The sequence below is a fragment of the Molossus molossus genome, unplaced genomic scaffold (assembly GCF_014108415.1).
Source record: "Molossus molossus isolate mMolMol1 unplaced genomic scaffold, mMolMol1.p scaffold_m16_p_10, whole genome shotgun sequence".
Taxonomy (NCBI): Eukaryota; Metazoa; Chordata; class Mammalia; order Chiroptera; family Molossidae; genus Molossus; species Molossus molossus.
This window is the reverse complement of record NW_023425345.1, coordinates 27,010,891-27,031,830: the sequence shown is the minus strand read 5'-3', so window position 1 is coordinate 27,031,830 and position 20,940 is coordinate 27,010,891. Positions and strand designations below refer to the sequence as shown.

Genomic DNA, 20,940 nt, shown 5'->3' with positions numbered 1-20,940 from the left:
TCTGCCTGAAGGCTCCTTCTTTTCCAAGAGCTCAAACAAGGGGAACAAAGCAGGCAAGTCATATAAGAGACATCATGCTTTTCTCTCCATCCCTTCCTCCTTCTCCCCATCCACTCTGCTTGCCCCCAAGTGCCCACATACAAATCTACTTCTCCAGTTCCCTTTCTCAGTACACACCAACTCAGGTAGATTGATTGATGCATATGGACTCATCAGACACATCCAAACATAAATCCTAGTTTAATTCAGCGAAAGATCCCACACTACCTAAGCCCAGGTAATAGGATCAGTCCGCTACAAGATGATCAATAAGAGATGGGCTTCATGATTATTTGTTTTTCATAGCCAATTTTTGAAAAACATGACTCATTATTATTAAAGAGAAGTTGTCAGGGCCCTGGCAGGGTAGCTCAGTTGGTTGGAACATTGTCCTGATACACCAAGTTTGCTGATTAGATACTTCAGGGCACATACAAGAAGCAACTAATGAATCATAAATAAGAGAAACAACAAATCAATGTTTCTCTCTCTTTCTCCAACCCCCTCTAAAATTATTATTATTTTTTTTTAAAGAGGAGTTGTCAGGATGTAGAAAATCATTGCTCAATTTATTTGGCAATGACAATGGCCACTGTGCTTTTTATGCAACTGCTTCTGTTATGTAATTCTTGTTGACACAGTGTTTCAACCATGTAACTTGACTGTAAATGCTGAGTAGAAGAGCACCTGGAAGTGCTTCAGGTGGTCATCAACCACCAAAGGAACCAATTTGCAATGTGCTGTGAAGAACTCAGCTTGAGAAATGCACCTTGTGTCACAGGCGAGAAGAGGAAGCAGGCAGAAAACACAGTCCTGCTGGTGGCAGCACCGAGGGCAAGCTGCCCCCTAGGTTGCAGAATCTCCTAAGAATAGAGAACCAACTGGATTCTTGAATTTGAGTTTCTGAATTTATTAAACTGTGTGAGAGATTCTCCTCTACATTTTTACATCACGACTTCCCTCTTCTTCAGGCTTTAACTTGGACTTATCACTCAGTCAGATAAAATATATCAAAGTAATTATTTTATTTTTTATATGTTTTTATGGATTTTTTTTTTAGAGAGAGAGGAAGGAAGGGAGAGATAGAAACATCAATGTGAGAGAAACACATCAATCTGCTGCCTCCTGTACACCCCACACTGGGAGTCGATCCTGAAACCCAGGTATGTGCCCTGAACGGGAATCTAACCAGGACCTCTCAGTCCATGAGACGACACTCAATCCACTGAGCCACACTGGCCGGGCCAAAATAACCCTTTTAAAAGAGATTCACAGAAGTTCTATTTTCTGAGTCCTTGAAAATATGTTACCTTAACACATGAACTAAAATTAACTCTGTATAAAATGTCATGATTACAACCTTTCCCCTCAAAAAATCTGTAGCTGAATCTCCATTGGCAAAGTCAGTCTGAGTCTTAGTACTTTGCAGGCAACGTTTTCCACCCTCACACACACTTGGAATGTTCACAGTGTTTTTGTTTGTTTTCGTTGTTTTACCTTTGTACCTATTCAGGACCTACTATTTTCTTAGTAACTAGTATCTCATCACTCCTATGGGGAGACCCAACTTCGTTGAGAGAAGACTTTGTCAAGACTGAAAGGTGAAGGAAGGTTTAGGCTGCAGGGCCAGTGGACTGATGGATCTAAGCTGGAGATAAGTTGTTCCGAGAAGGAAGTGCGGCTGCCCAGAAAGGAGAGGTAGGAGGTTCCCTGAGCCTAGGTATTGGTGGCAGCGCAGAAAGGGGGTTCAGGAGATGTAAAAAGCCAGCTAGGAAGCCAATGAAAAATAGCCATTAAAAAACTACCTCTTAAAAAGAAAGTTTGCTGGAAGGATACTTGGGGTGGGGGCGGGGGGTGCCACATTTATTTTACTTCTTTCCATAGATATATTTATTTTTACCAAACCATTTGAAAGTCAGTTGTAGGTACCATAACATTTCACCACACTATGTATGTCCCCTAGAAACTAGGACATCCTTCTGCATATCCACAATACCATTTTCACACCTAACAAATTTTAAAAATATACAATACCATCTAATATACGGTCCTTATTTAATTAAATTTCTCTAAATGTTCTCCCAAAATGTATCTTTTGTAGATATCCACACATACACATACCCCATTCAGGATCCAGTTAAACATCACACATGGTTTTGGTTGTCACATTTCTTTAATTGCTTTTAAACTAGATGAGTATTTCCTTCACATTATTTCTTGGGGTGGTGAGGAGGTGGGGAAGGACATGTCTATTAAGTAACTGACATTTAAAAAATATAGATAGATAGATAGATAGATAGATAGATAGATAGATAGATAGATAGATAGATAGATAGACAGACTGTCCTGGCTGGTGGCTCAGCAGTTAGAGCGTCGGCCTGTGGACCAAAGAGTCCTGGGTTCAATTCTGACCAAGGGCATATACCTCGGTTGTGGTTAGTCCCTGGCCCTGGGTAGGGTCGTGCAGGTGGCAGCCAATCGATGTGTCTCTTTCCCATCGATGTTTTTCTCCCTCTCTCTCTCTCTCCCTCCCACTCTGTCTGAAGACAAATGTAAAAATATCCTCATGTGAGGATTAAAAAATAAATAAGCCAGTTATCTTGTAGAATGTCCAACAATCTTGATTTACCAGATTCAGGAATGGCTAAGTAATTTGTGAGGCCCGGTACAAATTGAAAATGCATGATGCTTTGTTCAGAAATTAGTGAGAATTTCAAGACAGTGAAAAGAGGCCATTAAATCAAGCATGGGTCCCTTCTAAGGGTGGAGTGTATTTGACGGCACTTGCCAAGTGTCTGGGAAGCTGGCCCTAGCCAGGTTGTATCTTCATTATTTGTTACAGGTTAAATATTTTTGCCAAAATGACCACATAGGTGATGTGTGCCTCCCATTACATCATTTCAAGAGAAACACTCAGGTTTGTTTATTTAGCTCAGGAAAGTTTTCTTGAGAGTGTTTTAATCAGTGCTTTGATTCTAATTAGTTCAATTTCATCTTTAGGAATACGTATCATTCTTCGGTTGAATTCTAGAGTCTTTTGTGTCTCCCATCTTTACCTTCCTTTCTGTTTTTATCTTCTCCCTCTATTTTTGGGAAAGCCTGGTCCATTGTCCTTCAAACTACTGGCTCCATTTTCAACAGCGTTGATTTCTACTCTACTGTATCACCTCCAATGGAAATGTTGATTTCACTGGGGCACGTTAGTGTTCTATCAACCCTTTCTTACTCTATCCATCTCCCTTTTCATCTCATGCATTTCCTCTCAACCTGGTTTTCTTTGTACACTTTCTTCTCTCAGTACACAGAGGTTGTGTCTCATAACCCATAGAAGATGCTAAACATTTTCTAAAATTTTCTTTTGGGTGCAAAAATTGGTGGTTTTTCTAAATCTGGGATTTCAAGATGATGTGTCCTTCCCCTCATTCTTAGATTTATTTATTTATTTATTTATTTATTTATTTATTTATTTATTATTTTAATCCTCATCCAAAGATATTTTTTCATTGATATTTTTAGATGGAGGGAAGAAGGGAGGGAGGAGGGGGGAGAGAGAGAGAGAGAGATCTATGTGAGAGAGACATGTCCATAGATTGCCTCCTGCGCGACCCCTGTGGGGCCAGGGATTGAACCCGAAACTGATGTACGACGTCCCCTTGACCGAGAATTGAACCCGCCACTCTTTGGTCTGCAGGTTGACACTCTAACTGCTGAGCCAAACCAGCCAGGGCTCTGCAATACTTTTCAAACACTCCCTGCTGTGCTGCTTCGTTTCTGATAACTCATCTATAGATTGAAAGGGCTAGCAGACAGTTTGTGTTTCTCAACAGAGAGCGTATTCAGATTGTTCCTGGCACTGCCTCAGAACTCGCTTCTCGGACTACAGTTGTCTGGAAGATTGATACGCACAGTTTTAACTCAGTTCCCGGTATCCAGGAGATGCTCATCTAATTTACTCAACTAGACTGAAATAGGATCTCTGCCTGGTCACCTTTCCTGGAGTTTTGACCCTGGGTTATATTTAAATGTTAGTTTCTAGCCACTTTCCAAGAATTAACTGCCTAAGATTTGTCTTCTTGTTGTCTTCATTTTAAAGTATCAGTAGCACCAGATTCATTGAATATTTATCAAGCACTTCTTATTTTCCTATGTGATGTACGATTCAGGCTTCAATCCTCTCTTATAACCCGAAGAGAGAATGGGGACATTTAATATGGGAATATTTTTCATCCGCAGTCAAGGTCGAACACCACTATGGAAGAATTGTGTTCTGCTCATTGTTTTTACTTGGCATTTGTACTGCTATCAGTAGCATGAAAGTGGATAATAAGCTACTGAGAGTGGGGGAGCCTTGGCCGATTTGGCTCAGCAGTAGAGCATCAGCCTGAGGACCAATGAGTTGCAGGTTCAATTCCAGCCAAGGGCACATACCTCAGTTGCAGTTCATCCCTGGACCTGGTTGGGGTCGTGTGGGAAGCAACCAGTTGTTGTGTTCCTCTCACATTGATGTTTCTCTCTCTCTCTCCCTTTCTGTCCCTCTTTCTCCCTCCCACTCTATCTGAAGATAAAAAGAGAAAATATCCTCAGGTGAGGATTAAAAAAAAAAAAAGAGTGGGGAAGACAGGTACATAGAGGAAGTCAGCAGCAGCTACTCCAGGATGTAGCTACTCAACACAGCAAAAAAGTAAAAAAGAAGTTTAGCCCTGGCCAGTTTGGCTCAGCAGTTAGAGTGTCGACCTGCGGTCCAGAGAGACCCGGGTTCGGTTCCCTCAAAGGGCGCGTACCTCGGTTGCAGTTTGTCCCCTGCCCTGGTTGGTTGTGTGGGTGGCAGCCACTCGATGTGTCCCTTTCACGTTGATGTCCCCCCCTTCCCCCTTTCCACTCTATCTGAACAAAAAATGGAAAAATGTCCTTGGGTGAGGATAAAAAAAAAGAGTTTAGAAAAGTTCTGAAAAAAGACCTGTTGGGCAGAAATTACATCCCTTAAACAATGCAGAAAATGCTCGTGGCCCTAAAACTATTCCAATTCTTTTTCTTTAGCTTCTTTGGAGGTAAAAGGTGGGAATGAATATGCGTATTAGCAGGGAGAAAAAGTTCATGCGTGTCATGTGGAGAGAAAAAAATTCTGCTAAACCATGTAGGCAGTATTCAACGTGTACAGAAACCTCGCTCAACCACCCGCTCTCCTGCTGCAGTCAACCCATTTCTGGTTCACTGCGCACCCTTAGACCGTGGTCCTGAGGCCGAGACATGCTGGTAGCCTTACAATCACTGACCAGTGACAGACCCTCTTTTGTGACTCAACTTACGAGACAGCAGCAGTCTGGAAATTATAGTGGAGGGCAGCTTATATAAAAGGCAGGCGAGTGAAAAGCAGAGAGGTTAGGAAGTCAGTACAGGCACGTGTTGTAAGTGCTCAAAGTGAGCTCCACGACATCAAGCGCACGCCCAGGACTTCTGAAGGATGCCCGTCCTTTCTTTGGTTCGGCAGCAACTTGGACTCAGTACTCTGAAACTTGAGGACCAAATGCTAAGTTTAACTACAAAACAACTTACATATAATAATGTAGGACAAAAAATAGCACATAAAATGAAAACTAATTATAGAAGTAAATATACAGAATTGTTGTCTAACATATTACCCTGCACATTTTTCTTCCGAGAAGTCATTGTTTAACCTGGTAAATCTCTCATCATTAGATTAACTCCAAGAGTCTAAGGCTTATGGCTCAAGGGAGGAGAAAACAAAAAATATGGAAAGATCAAAGAGTAAAGTGTGTGGCTTTTTCAGGTCTTGAGTAGACAGAGGCCATAGTTTTCAAGGCCCTTAAAATGTAAAATCTATGCATCTGAGAGAGAGAAATATTTTGAGATATTTAAAACTTGGCTTGGAAAATTGAAAGACACAGATTGACATAAAGAGCATAAAGTATATTCAACAACAATAAATTGGAATAGGGATGTATAACAGGGTTGAATTCATTTCTGTCCACACAAGTAAAATGTTTGAAGTACTGATATAAAAATACAGCCCTGGCCCAGTAGTTCATTTGGTAAGAGCACCATCCCAACATGCCAAGGTTGTAGGTTTGAAGAAAAAATTTTTAAGAAAATACACAGTGCATTGATGCAAGGCCAGCACCACCCTTCCTCCAGGAGATGAGTTGCCTACTTGATGGGTGGGGTACGGTGTGGAAATATTTGGTAATAGAAACTCAAGGTAGGTCTAGAAATACCAGAGCTGTGGAGATTGTGTTTAAACTTCCCAGAATGTAGCCATAAACTTGTAAATCTTGAAAAAGCATTATGTCCCCCACACCCACCTGCGCTGTAAAGTAGCAATGACTGAGGGAGGTGTTTGGGGAGAGGGCCTGAGGGTAGTTTCACTGTTTGCCATACAGTAGATCAGAGTCCTACTGCCATAGCCCAGGGCTCAGAGGGACCTGAGAATGAGCCAAAGGACCCAATAGAATCTAAGTCTGAATGAAAAAGTTGCCAAGAGTATCAGAAACAACTGTGTGCCTACCAAAAATGTGTGTTCTTGTTTTCATACTGAGAGATGATGTCCTGGCTGGAGGCAGCATTTCCCAGCCTCTTTATTTATTAATATTTTTTCTTCATTGATTTGAGAGAGAGAGAGAAACAACGATGAGGGAGAACATTGGTTGGCCTCCTCCTGCATGCCCTCCACTGGGGATCAGGCCCACAACTTGAGCAAGTAACTGAAAACATGGAAGTGAAACCACAGATAAGGAGGCATTATAATTAAAAAAAAAAAAAAAATTGTTTTTTTAATCCTCACCCGAGGATATTTTTACATTTATCTTCAGACAGAGTGGAAGGGAGAGAAAGAGAGACAGAGACAGAGAGAGAGAAACATCAATGTGAGAGAGACACATCTATTGGTTTCCACCCACGCGACCCTAACCAGGGCTGGGGATAAACCGCAACCGAGGTACATGCCCTTGGCTGGAATTGAACCTGGGGCTTTTTGGTCTGCAGGCTGATGCTCTAACCACTGAGAAAAACTGGCCAGGGCGGCATTATAAATTTTTGAGGAAAACATAGTACTATCAGGACACTGAGCAAATTACTACTAGTATTAAATTGTTTGTCCCTAACTACTTAAAGAAATGTTTAGATATTTCTTTTGGCCTGCAGCCCTAAGAATATATTATTGAGACTCTAAGGGCACTACAAACCAAGAAAGATTGGGAACCTCTGCCTTAGGAAATAGTGGAACCACAAAATGAAAGGAGGCTGGGTCCCAACATTTCTACATGCAGGAAAGCCACCTGCCAATTAGAGACTCCCACACTAAATTGGTACATGAGCCAGAAATGAACTTCTGTTACATTAACCCACTGAACTTTTAGATAAGTTTGTCATAGTAGCTACTGATAACTTAGAACTCTTTTTTTTTTTCCTCACCCGAGGACATTTTTGCATTTATCTTCAAATAGAGCTGCAGGGAGAGAGGGAGGAAGAGAGACAGAAGCATCGATGTAAGAGAGACACATTGAATTGTCACCACTCGGACCCCAACCAGGGCAGGGACAAACTGCAACCGAGGTATGTGCCCTTAGTAGGAACCTAAGGTCCGCGGGCCAACGCTCCAGCCACCAAGCCAAACTGGCCAGGGCTAGAAGCTCTTAATACCATAACTTGTGGCCCAACATTTGGATTTTTGCAGCTTGGGCTCTAAAGCTGCTTACAAGTCATAAATTTGCCCTTTGGGGCTCTGAAATCACCTGCAGGGCAAGCTGTGTTGATTGTGCAGTTTGATACATCAAACCCCCTGTGCAATTGATAACCAACACCCCCTGTACTGGAACTGCTGGATGAAAAGCCTTTGTTCTGTGACTCCAAACTGAAATTAGGACATTGATAAGCATTTAATCATGTTACCCATTGTTCTTACCATTAGAAGTTCGGTTGCCTCACCAATCAGAAATAGTGATAGAAGTTTACAACCTTGTTGTCCTAGCAATGCTTCTCCTTTTAAAAACTATGTTCTTGTGAGGATGTGGAGAAAAGGCAACACTATTAGTGCACTGTTGGTGGGAATGCAGAATGGTGCAGCTACTGTGCAAAACAGCATGGAGTTTCCTCAAAAAATTAAAAATCAAAAATGGAATTGCCTTTTGACCCAGTGATCCCACTTCTGGGAATATGTCCTAAGAATCTAGAAACACTAATCAAAAAAAAAACAAAACACATGCACTCCTATGTTCATAGCAGTGTTATTTACAATAGCCAAGATCTGGAAACAGCCCAAGGGCCCATCAGTAGATGAGTGGATAGAAAAGCTCTTGCCCTTTGCAACAGCATGGATGGACTGGAGATTATTATGCTAAGCAAAATAAGCCAGCCAGAGAAAGACAAATACCATATGATTTCACTAAATGTGGAAACTAATGAACAAAATAAAGTGATGAACAAAGCAGAACCAGAGGCATGGATACATGGAACAGACTGACAAATGTCAGAAGGGAGGAGGGTTGGGGGGTACCAAATAAAAGAAGATGAAGAGATTAGTCAAAGAACAAATATACATAGCCTGTGGTCACCGACAACAGTGCACTGAAGGCCGGAGGAGGGGGAACTGGGGGCTGGGTGGAGGTGGGCTAAGGGGGGGATGGGGACATCTGTAATAGTGTCAACGATAAAAAATAATAAATACATAAAATAAAAATTATGTTCTTCTCTTTCCCCACCCCCTCATCTCTCACCTTAGAGGGTGTCTTCAATTCATTCTGAGGGCTATGTTGTCTAATTTGCAAATCATATGTGAATAAAATTTTTAATTTCTTTTGGAATTTTTGCTCACCCTAGCATTACCCTGACTAATACACAGAGTGTGTAGAAATCGAGACCTGAGGCCAAGAGCCGGAGATGTCAACAGTAGATTCCTGCACACCACAATAAGGTCCGGACGAGATAAGCTACATTTCAACGGAGGCCACCAAGCCAAAAGGATGATTCACAGAGTAGATGCCCTTTATCTGATATCAGGTCAATGCATAAGCCCCTAAACTAAGATCAACCTCAAAGAAAAGGGAGAAGGTTAAGAAGGAGGCAAAGGCTGATAAGGATTTAGCCCAAATGAGACTAAATAAGTTTAAATTTGGAATTATAAAATTTCTACCATCAGTAGATAAGTGTTTGAATGCTAACTTAATTATACCTTTTGGGAAAGAAACAAATTACAAAACAAAATACACATTTCATTCTGAAACTGTAAAATTTTGAATCTACCGTATATATGTTACAGCAAGGAAAGAAGTATAGAGACCACTGTCACAGTTTCTGCAACTGGTCACCAGCTATAGATATTCATGATCTCTCCACCTTCTTTCTATGTTCCCCTTGCTTTGCACCAGCATTTCAGCTTGTTGGGGTTCTTTGCCCATTGGATATGGAGCCTGAGTCCCTGGTGGTGCTGCCTAGGTGGAGTGACAGCATTTTTGTGAACCATTTCAGTAGGACATTGTGATATAAAGAGCTCCCCTGAGCCTGGCTGGTGTGGCTCAGTAGTTGAGCGCAGACCCAGACACCAAGAGGTTGCCAGTTCAATTCCCGGTCAGGGCACATGCCCAGGTTGTAGGCCCGATCCCCAGTGGGGGGCATGCAGGAGGCAGCCAATTGGTGTTCTCTCTCATCAACGTTTCTATCTTTCTCCCTCTCCCTTCCTCTCTCTCTAAAATCAATAAAGAAAAAATATTTTTTTAAAAAAACTCCCCTGAGCTCCTTTTAATGCTCCCGTCTCCTTCCGTGGAGCAATGTTGATTCAATAGTCAGACTCCTTCACTCTAACCAACACTATTATCTTATTCTTGCCCATTCTCCCCCCCATCCCCCAACGGAACCCAATAAAGACCAGGCAGCGATTTCAAATCCTAATTCCGTGTAACTACTATTGTGTCTCTTGGTGTAAACATATTTCCTTCTTTGTTGACTGAAACTTCTAAACCAGTGGAGTCCAGATTCATGAAAAATTGATACCAGGAATAGGGTCATGGATGGTAAGCAGCCCGAAACCACGCATGTCTACTACAGAAATAACAAAAACATTTCACAGTCGACATCTTTAGTCCTCTTCTCAGCTTTGATATAAGTTTTGCTGCTCATTTCTTTCCCAGATATATAAACCCTACACAATTTAAAGAAGGCAAGGTTTATCAGCATCTAATTCAGTGATTCGCAACTGAGAGCAGTTTTGCCCTTTAGAGGAATATGGTAATATCTGAAACATTTTTGATAGTCACAACTTGGGAGTGGGGGTCATTCTGGCACCCAGAGGATAAAGGCCAGGGGATGTGTAGGATAACGCCCCCCCCCAACAAAGAATTGTATGGGTCGAAAGGTCAGTGTTGAGGTTCAGAAACCCTGGTCCAGTTAATTTGCTTATATGTATAATTTGCTTCCCCCACTAGAATGCAAGCTCTGTGGGGGCAGGAACTTTGACCGTCTTGTTTACTTACTGCTCTATGCCTGGAACATGGAAGTCAACAAAATGAGGGTCTTGTGGTTCACATCAGGCATTCGTGTATACATGCTGGCATCTGAACACTTGGCTCGTGGGATGGAAGGGTTAGTCAGGGAGAACGGAGGCAGAGGGTAGCGGGACTGCAGTATTCGGGTGGAACAACTTCCTTGGATGCCCTAATGCAGTTTTCCCAAACGGCACAACCAAATACTCATTATTTTCCTTCACTTTTCTTTTCTAACTTGAAGAAAAATGTGCAATTTCCACACTGTCCTCAATTCCTCCATTCATTAAATTTTATTACTATCCAGGTACTGTGATAGCTGTCACTGAACAAAATTATGACTCAGGACTTGTGTTTAACAATTTGCACAGAGATTTGATGTAATTGTTGTGTTTTTTCTAACAATTTTTTAAATAGAATTTATTGAGGTGACATTGGTTAATAAAATTATATAGGTTTCAGGTGTACAACTCTACATCATCTGTATATTATATTGTGTGTTCACCACCCCAAGTCAAGACTCCTTCCCACGTGTTTCCTGCTATAGGAAAGGTGATCCTTTCACATCTCCCCTTAATATTTCAGTTAAGCTTGGAAGAAAGACCAAGAGAGAAGAGTGGGTGCTTGGGCCCCCAGCTTTGTGATGGCTCGTCCCCTCCTGGGTTCCTTCACTGTCCCTTCAGCATAGCCCTATTCTAGCACTAATGGCACCTTCCGAGTACCTGTGTATTTATATGGCTTTGTCCCTTCTTGGCTGCGGTAAGGCATGCTCTTGTCTTTTTAAAACCACTGGTACCTGACCCACAAGATGGGCTCAATGAATGCTTATTGAATGAATAAAATACCTTTTGCCTACTTCACAATGTCACCTAGGGCACCCTCTGCCAACTTCACAATGTCACTCAAGGCATAGTTGTGCCTACTTCACAATGTCACTATCAACGGACTCTGCACAGAAATGGGGACCTCACAGCCCTATCTGAATCACTGTCCAGTGGTGGCTCCAGCCAAAGAAGAGACAAGCAAAGGGTCAAAAGTCTTGAGCTGCAGCACATGAATTTAGGCTAAACAGCCTGGGCTGGAGGGGCGCTAATCCAGAAGGGATCAAGGACCTGTGAAGACCTCTCCCGGATGGCGAAGAGTCAGGGCTGCGCCTAGGCAGGGGCATGCATTTCCCCATTGCTCAGGGGGCCTCATCCCGCTGCTGCATTGGAGTGGCCCGCAGACGGGGGCTAGCGGTGTGGACGCGAACGGATCTTTTCAAACCTGGTGCTGCAAAACTACCGGGCGGGTGCGGAGAAAGCGGCGCGTAACGTTGCCGGAGCCCAGAAGTGCAGCTGGAGAACTTTCCCAGCCCGGCCCACTGGGCGCTAGAGGGTCAGAAAGGACCCGCCTTTCCCAGACGGGGGCACCATAGGGCGAAGGTTGTTCCCAAGGCCACGTGAGGCTTCCTCGTCTTCAAAAGCCCCAAACAAGCAGAACTAATGAAAGAGGAAAATTAAAGACGCTCCAATTCTGAGACGCGGCGCCACGCTGCCGGCCCACGAGCCGTTCCTCCAACAGCTGCCACTGCCGGCCGCCTGGTCCAGCCGAACCGAGGTCGCGGCCGCAGAGCGATGTCCCTCCGCAGCCTGGACGGGAGCCGCCTCCGGCTGCCCGCGCTGTCGGCCCTGCCGCCGCCGCTGCTGCTGCTGCTGGCCGCCGCCGTGTCGCCGAGCCTGGCAGGTGAGCAGAGCGCGCCCGGGGAGGGGACCCCGCTGCCCGCCCGCGCCCGCCCGCGCCGCTGCGCCTGCCGCCGCCCGTGCGCTCGCGCCGAGCCGGGGACCCGCCAAGTTGACTTCCCGCGGCTGTCCGGGTTCTGGGTGGGCGCCGAGGAAACGCTCCTGTGGGGACGGACAGGCTCGCTCTAGCGATGTTGTGGCCCCAGGACCGCCGGTGAGAAGGGCATGGGTGTGTGCTCCTGCGAACTTAAAAAGTGCTGGCCAGAATTCTTGGCAAACAAATCGGTTCACTCCTGCGCGACTGGGCTTGCTGAGCCCCGGCTGGTCCTAAAAGCGCCAGCCAGAGGACATCTAAATATAAAATGTATTCACATCAGAGAGGTATGATTTCTGGCTGCCATTCCCACGACCCCCTTAATTGTCAATAACTGGTTTAAAGTGGTAAAAAGTGCAACCTGATCTTGTCAGCTTGATAGGTGCCAAGCAGTATGCTAAAGGGATTTATATTTTATATATTGTTTATTCTACAGATGAGAAAATTTGTGATTAAGAGAAATTCAGTAGTTTAGGTACACAGCACATGAAGGCAGAGCTGAAACACTAAAGGGCATTTACTTAACTACTCCCCTCCTAGTAAAACAGGTTTTATCCCCTACAGGTATTGGCACTTATTTGTACCCTTTGCAAAAAGCAAACAAAAAGAAAACATCCTTGGGTTTGTCACTTTTACTCCCAATGAATAAAATCAATGCTAACTAAAGAAACTTGAAAGACTTCAAAAGTAATATAAAGAGGATTTATTTTGTTTTATTTCATAATTCCTTTCCTTAATTGACCTTGAATAAGAATAGGGTGTTTAGGAGAGCATACCCCTTTCCAAATGAGGGAAGTGATTCTTGTTACATCACCTTCCATCAGATTTCAAGGCCTTTGTTTTCGCAACTTGCTCACTTATGACTCTTAAATTTTTCCACTCTTTTAAGCTGCCTGGACTTCTGAGATCAGAAGTGATGCACCCCAGGCTCCTGACTCTAGATTTAACTGTACATTCTGGTCCTTCTCAGGACCGTGGAGATGTCCTTGGCATCACCTTATAGCCCAGAGAGACTGTTCATTCACACATACCTGGGAGGACTAGAGTGCCCAGAAATAGAAAGGGTTCTTGTGTTTGGAATGCTGGCTGAAACTTTCCTCCTTTTGCTGTTCTTTTGGAGTGTTTGGATTGTTTTAAATAGTTCTGTCGATGGGGGTGGGACAGCCTGAGGAGTGAGGAGGAGACATTATTTTTCTGAAGATAGGACACTGTTTATTTAAGAAGATACCACCGGGCAAGTAACTGCTTCTTACACTGAGTTCCCCAAATGATAAATAAGCTGACTCCTTGCCAGGTGGGTTGGGAGTCAAGATAGAGAGTGAAGGCATTTCTGCTGCCAGCTGTCCTGCCAGGCTGTGCCCAGCAATCCGGAAAGACTTACTATGGCGTCGAAGGAGAGCTGGTGATGCCCACGCTCTTTGAAAAGATGTGATCTCTATTTCCTTTGTTCCACCCATGTTAACCTGTTTTCCAAGGCAGGCTTTTGGCACTTTGTCTTACCTTCTACTTAGACTGCCAACAACTGATGACAGAGAATAGGGTCTTTGCTACCACTTGCTTTTCATGTTCTCTCTGAAGTGCCCAACTCAGTACTTTGAATTTAGTGAGTGCGCAATAAACACTAAAAGGAATGTATTTTTCTCCCCTTGGAATGAATTTTGTATCCACTAAGATGCACCTATTTATCCACAAACAACTTCTTTAATTTTTTAAAGATTACTTTTTATTATTCCAGAAATTGGCAAACAAGTGTATATTCATCCTAGCCATATCTTTCAAACTATTACAGATTTTAGATGTGTAATAGTGTTGCCTTTGTCTTTCCAGATTGAAAAACCCCCTATTTGTTTTAGGATGTCTTGCATAATTTTTCAAAGCTCTCTTTGTATAATGAAGTCAGGTTGTCAGTAGGGAAAGGGATGGGTTGATTGCCAAGAGACATGTAAGATGGCATGAGCCTTGGTAGAACTGGTTCCAAATCTGGCCCTCACACTTGCAGGGCTAGACTCCAGAAATTCATCTTTTCCAGAGCTCCAGAGCTAATGGGATACAAGGAAGTTGATTTGCCCAGATAAGCACACAAGTCTGTTCACCAAAATATCAGTTGTTAATTTTTAGCAGACTAGATATTTGCCTAGCCTGCTCCAGGCATGTTCTTGTACCCAAAATACATGGGATAGATAATACGAGGGATTTTCAGGATAGAGGTCTGATGCATCTGCCTCCTAGTAGGACTGGACACCTCAGTCAGCTCAGGGGTGCTCCTCCACTCACAGTGCTCACCTGGTATGCTAGCCCCTATGGGGCACTGCCTTTTCCAGGCTTCCTTGGCTCACCAGTGCCCACTTGAGACTAACAGATTGCTTCTCTAGATAGGTAATACCTTTATGTGGTTGTTGATGAGTTTATTGTCCTAGGAGTGTTTCCGTTTCCTTAAGATGACTTGGAAGACCTTTGGTTGAGAGCAATCTCAATTGCTCCTTTAACTCTGAAGGCATTCTTATTTCCAAATTCATGTACAATGTTTGCTCCATACATTCACTCTGTGGCTGTTCTTCATTTTTTGAAGTGTAGTATTAGAAGGGTAGTATTGAATTCCACAAACAGACATTGTGGAGCCAGACTATCTCTGTTTGAATCCTGGCTCCAGTACTTACTGTGCAACCTTATGTAAATGATCTAATCTATGCTTCAGTTTCCTCATCTGTAAAATGGGTGTTATAATACTATCTATCTCATAAAATGGTTGTGAGGAGCAGTGCCTGGCTATATACAATAAGGACTATATGCAGTCATATGCCGCATAATAATGTGGTAGTCAACCACATATACAGTGGTGATCTCACAAGATTATAAAGGAGGTGAAAAAGTCCTTTTGCCTAGTGATATCGTAGCCATTGTAACTCAAAGTGCAGTGCACCACACAGATTATTGTGTTACAATTGCCTACAGTATGCAGCAAAATAACATACTGTCCAGGTTTGTAGCCTAGGAGCTGCAGGGGCACAGGCTTTGTCCCTCTCAAACATGTCTATTTGGCATAAGGATTATTTTAACTTGGTTAATTAATTAATTAATTAATTTTTAAAATTTCCTTGATCTTTAATAACCATGAGTTTATAGTATAATTATACATAACCCATATAGTTGTTAATCGTGTGGTACTACTAATCTTATTTTTACAAAATTAGCCTTTTGATAAAGATTTTTTAAATGGTAGATATGACAAAATATTTATATTTAGTAATCTTTTCATCAAATGCTATTATTCCTTTCAACATCCACAATTTATTTTTAAACTTGTCAAAGCCTAGCTTTGTTAATTCCATAATAGAAATGAAAATGAAACATGGTGGTCAAAAAACTCTTTTATAATCTTTCATTGAAAGTATACCAATTTATTAAACTCAGGCTGTACGGATTTTTTTCTTTAGTTCAAATACTCTGTTATGCAAATGTCTTGATGGAGCTCTACTTGTTTCTCTCACTCCAGAACAGATGTCAGAATCCAGGAGAGAAAAGGTGTATAATAATAACTGTGCATCTGTTTGCTAAGTATTTGTACAAAGAATAGATTCTTCACAAGTATGCACAAGTAAGAACTTTCTACTTTCAACACACCTCACAATTTACTGAGACATGGCATTTTATTTTGCAGCCATGGTTAAGAATCCTTAACTTGGTTAATTTAAACAGTAGACAGAGCCCTGGCTGGTTTGGCTCAGCACCGGGTTCATTCCCGCTAAGGGCACGTACCTTGGTTGCAGTTTGTCCCCGGCCCCCTGATCCAACCATGTTGATGAGTCCCTTTCACATAGATTTTTCTCTCTCTCTCTTCCTTTCTCTCCCTCCCACTCTATCTGAACAAAAAATGGAAATATGTCCTCGGTGAGGATAAAAAAAAATAAAACAAACCGTAGACAAAGAACTCATGGACATGGACAACAGTGTGGTGATTTGGGGCGGGGGTAATAGGGGAAGGAGGTGGGTGGAGGTGGAAGAGGGCATAGAGGGAATAAATGGTGATGGAAAAGTAAAATGAAATATAGATTTCAAAGCAAAAAAAAAGAAACAGTAGACATGGAGAAGTCTGAAAACCAAGTAGAAGATACCGTTTCTAAAAAACTTATGCATTTGTAAGGGAAATCTCCTTTTGTAAGGGTGTCTCCCTCGTTGTACCAGGAAGAGGGGTTATCTCTAGAAATTCTTATCTATGCAGAAGGCAATAACTTAAATCTGCACAACAACCTTACCCTTGTGACACTGTACTTTTCCTGATAACTTTCGATAACTGAATCCCCCACTCCAACATCTTTTTTTGTCTTCCCGCTGAAGAAGGTATTTTAGGTGGTTATTTCAGCCATTTTGGTGAATTACTGTTTTTTCTGGGTCTCTCTCATGTACATAGGAGGTACACGTTATTAGACTTTTGTTTGTTTTTCTCTTTTTAATTTGGCTTTTATTTCCTGGATGGCTCAGTCAAGAACCTAGAAGAGTAGAGGGAAATTTATTTTTTCTTCCCTACAGAATAATAGCCTAGGTGTGTAGTAAGTTATACCACCTAGGTTTGTTTAGTGAATTCAGTGTTATTTGCACAATGACCAAGTCACTTACTGATGGATTTCTCGGACTGTATCCCCACTGTTCAGCGGTGCGTGACTGTAACTGAGTGGCCATTATTACTGGCCATTGGAGTTGCTTTTGTCTGAAAAGGCATCATGGATCTCTTTATAAGACAACCAGGATTGCAGATGATCATCTGTGTGCTGTGATGTAATAATTTACACAGTCAGGATTTTTCCTTAGTCCTGGCCCAGCTTTTGGAGGATTTGGGATACACACATTAAGCAGCTGTTTCAGAAAACAGTGACCAGTGCCCTTGATCGGTCAGTTTCCTGGGTTATAACTGTCTGACTGAAATCACCTTGATTACTTTAATCGTGGCTGCATTAGAACTCTCCAACTCTTTTCTGTCTTTCTGAGCCTCACTAAGTCTTCCTACAGCTCACCTCCACTGTCTTGGTGTCTCAAACCCCAAAGAAGTGCTCTCTGTGAACTCAGACATTTCCTTATGCTTTCCCTATATCAGTTTGTTTTATAAAAATGTGTTCAAGGTAAGTTCCAGAACAGCCCCTGGGAGACGTGCTCATTGATTTCTATTATTAAACTTTGTTTTTTGGTCCTTCTGAGAATGGGAATCTGATGACAAAGATCAAAAACTTTCTCCAGAATAAAATTGGAAAGAATCCTCCGTAAGTCTTTAAATAGAAGTAGAACATTTAAAAAATCTTTTTCATGGTGATTTGACTACTTTTCATAATACGTTAACTAAATGAATCATGTGAACTTCATCTTGAAACTCTGTTCTGATATGCAGAACAGAAATTTTGGTTTTCATACTTTTTTAGGCACTATTTTTACTTTTGTCACCTGCTATCTTTTGCTTTGTTGGATTCCAAATTATAAAGCATCGCCTATTGAGATAGCAAATGAGGAAGCAGCACCATTAGTGCAATGAATCTTAAGGATTTATTTTGTTCAATATTTTAAGGTTTTAAACGTATTTAAGCTTCATTTTTTTTTTTTTATCTTTTTTTTTTTTAATCCTCACCTGAGGATATTTTTCCATTTTTTGTACAGACAGAGTGGGAGGGAGAGAGAGAGAGAAACATCGACGTGAAGGGACACATCGAGTGGCTGCCACCCGCACGACCGACCAGGGCTGGGGACAAACTGCAACGGAGGTACGCGCCCTTAGCGGGAACCGAACCCGGGTCTCTCCGGACCGCAGGCCGGCGCTCTAACCGCTGAGCCAAACTGGCCAGGGCTTCATTTTTTTTTTTTAATGGAAAAGTTTCCAGTTGTTTCTAACTTATATTTCACAATCTTTTGTAAGTTTAGCTTTAAGATGTCTCTAGAAAATACAATAATGTTATGTCGTTTCTTTGTGTTAGCAGTGAATGTTAGACCTTGGTCCTTGAGTTCGGCTAAGAAAGAATTCAGAGCCAGAAACTCTGGTGAAAGAGAAAGTTTATTTAGAAAGTCACAGAGGTTGAAATTCCAACTGTGCTACGTGGTCTCAGGAAACTAGTTACAGAGGCGAAACAAGGGTCCTTGGAGCTTAGGAGACAGAAAGCAAAGGTATACATCTGAAAGAAGCGGGGAGAAAGGTGTGGGCATGCTCCAGAGAGAGAGAGTGCCCGAGATCCTGCACTGGGTCCCTTGCCTTGAGGGTTTTTATCTATTTTCTAAAGTGGATTTTAGGAGAAGTCTCAGGGAAGAATCTCAATAGAATATTCATCAACTTTCCAGGTGTGTCCTTTCAGAGTCATGGTCTCTTCTGATTGGTCAGCACTAATGTAAGGGGTCATTTTTCATGCCATCTGGTTTTGCTGCTTTTCTGAACCAAGAACTGAAACACAACTGAGGCCTAGACGTTATCTCTAGTTTGACCAAAACTCTCTCTGTGGTCAGCAGACCAGAAGCTTTGTTCCTAAGATTATTTGATGCTGATCAGAACCTTTTTGTCCTGAGGGCTTAATGCTTAAGGGAGTGGTCATGCAAGGGAGAAGGTGGCAGGTGAGTCAGGGCACTGGATGAAGCCAGTTTGAATCAGCTATCTGTCTCGATTTCCCCATTCCACTTGCCAAAAAATTGTTATAACTTCTTACTATCCTGCCTTATGTGCACTACTGCAAAATAGGAATTTACTCAATGTGGTAAAAAGTAAAACCAATAGGGGTAGTGAAATTATGAGGAAACCTTTAGTCTAAAACTTAAAACTCTGTGTCTAAACAAACAACAAATGTCATGTTATTATCTTCCAATGGGAAGTTGTGGAAGTCTCTTGATTGAAAGACACAGGTTTGCTCTGAACTTTGTCAGACTTGCAGATGTAAATACAATGACAAAGTAAGGCAGTACCAACTTATTCAAGCCAGCATTTGCAAACCAAATATACCAAAATTCTAATTCACAATTAGAAATCAAGAATTAATATACTACAAATTTGATACAAATCTAAGTGTGACATTCGCAGCTAGTGTAAAAATTTGGGACTTAGGCAGCCACATCATCAAGAAAGCATTGTTTTAGGTCCAAGAAGTCAATCCAATTAAATATGCTATACCTCTCCTGATTCTCAAGGACTTTATAGTAAAATCTTTTAGACCAAGTACATACAAATACACATAACTAAAGATAACTCTAGATGAAGAGTGAGCTAAGAGGGCCGAATTAGAATGGGGCAAAGTTCACCTCCTATTGGTAGGACTTTTGGCAAGAACTTTGATTTAATCCAGTAGTGAAGAAGAGTTTTGTTTTGAGGGGAAGAAGAAAAGGGATCATTCCAGTTTCAGGTAAATCTACAGCATTTTTCTGCGTTAGTGTTTTGTTGCTTTGAAACTATTTTTTAAACACTATATCCTTTACTCCTTACCAAATGTATCATGTTCATCATGCATCCCACCTCACATTTTCTCATCTGCCTTTTATTCTAGCTTCACGCAAGTGTAACCTGAGGCATCTCCACTCAGCGACGTTGCTTTCTAACTCAGAGCTTCTCTGAAATCATAACCATTTAGCACTGGAACACATGCAGAGCTGGGACTGGGGGATTTAACCCTATATAGGACAGCCTTTGACTCCTGCAGGGAGGGCGCAGGTGGATAAATTCTCCCTCCTCCATCCCGGGATGGGCTTTTATTCTACACACCTACTCAGACCATCTGACAATGCACCCTTAAGATAGCCTTCCCTCATTCCCTGTTCTATTCTGCCAGTCCCCCATTCCTGTTCCCTGGGAACACTTCCCCAAATAATCTGATTTCTGTTGGGAGTGAGGGCCGAAACACCTACTTATAATTTTGTTGCCTAGATTGTTTATTCATGAATCAATTATTTTCTTAGTGACTCTGATGAACAGTCGAAGGAAATCTAAAAACCAGATACCAGTTTATTGAGAACCATTTCAAAGAAGGGGTGTGCAATGCCAAGTACACAGAGAGATCATGAGAGACTATGCTCACTGGACATAAAAGGGAAAAGCAGTTCAAGGATTGGAATCAGTGAATATTTGCTAAACCCAATTGGAATAGACTAAATTGCAATCTTTTAGTATTTTTATATTGATTTTTTAGACAGAGAGGAAGGAAGAGAGAGATAGAAACATTGATGTGAGAGAGAAACATCAGTCAGCCAGCTGCCTCCTGCATGCCCCTCACCGGGGATCAAGCCTGAAACCCGGGCACCTGCCCTGACCAGGAATCGAACCGGGACCTCTCAGTCCATGGGACGACACTCAATCCACTGAGCCACACCGGCCAGGCCTAAATTGTAACCTTAATCTTTATACATTTTCTCTCACATATTCTGAACCTCTTTTCTCTCATGTTTCTTTCCTACCCCCCCCCCCAACTTACTGAATAAATTAGCCAAAATTGTATTGCTCAGGGTTGAATACCACTTACTCTATCATAAATGAGGTGCTAGAAATATTAGGTTCCAAATATGGGAGAGAGTGATTTAGGTCATTTATAACTATTTTGTAAATTCTAAGACAGAGTTAGGAATTTTTTTCAGCCGAAGACAACTCATA

The 20,940-nt window shown here is 42.1% G+C and overlaps 1 protein-coding gene across 2 annotated transcripts in view; it reads left to right on the top strand.

Moving 5' to 3' along the window:
• The first annotated feature begins 11,893 nt into the window (after window positions 1–11,893).
• Window positions 11,894–20,940, top strand: part of PLBD1 (phospholipase B domain containing 1) — a 58,690-nt gene continuing 49,643 nt past the window's right edge. The window contains exon 1 of one of the 2 annotated variants that reach the window (XM_036253204.1): window positions 11,894–12,254. In XM_036253204.1, coding sequence (XP_036109097.1) covers window positions 12,146–12,254 — 109 coding nt within the window. In that variant the 5' untranslated portion in view covers window positions 11,894–12,145. Of the gene's footprint in view, window positions 12,255–12,597; window positions 12,632–20,940 lie in introns of those variants that run through there. The other variant, XM_036253205.1, reaches the window with a different exon arrangement.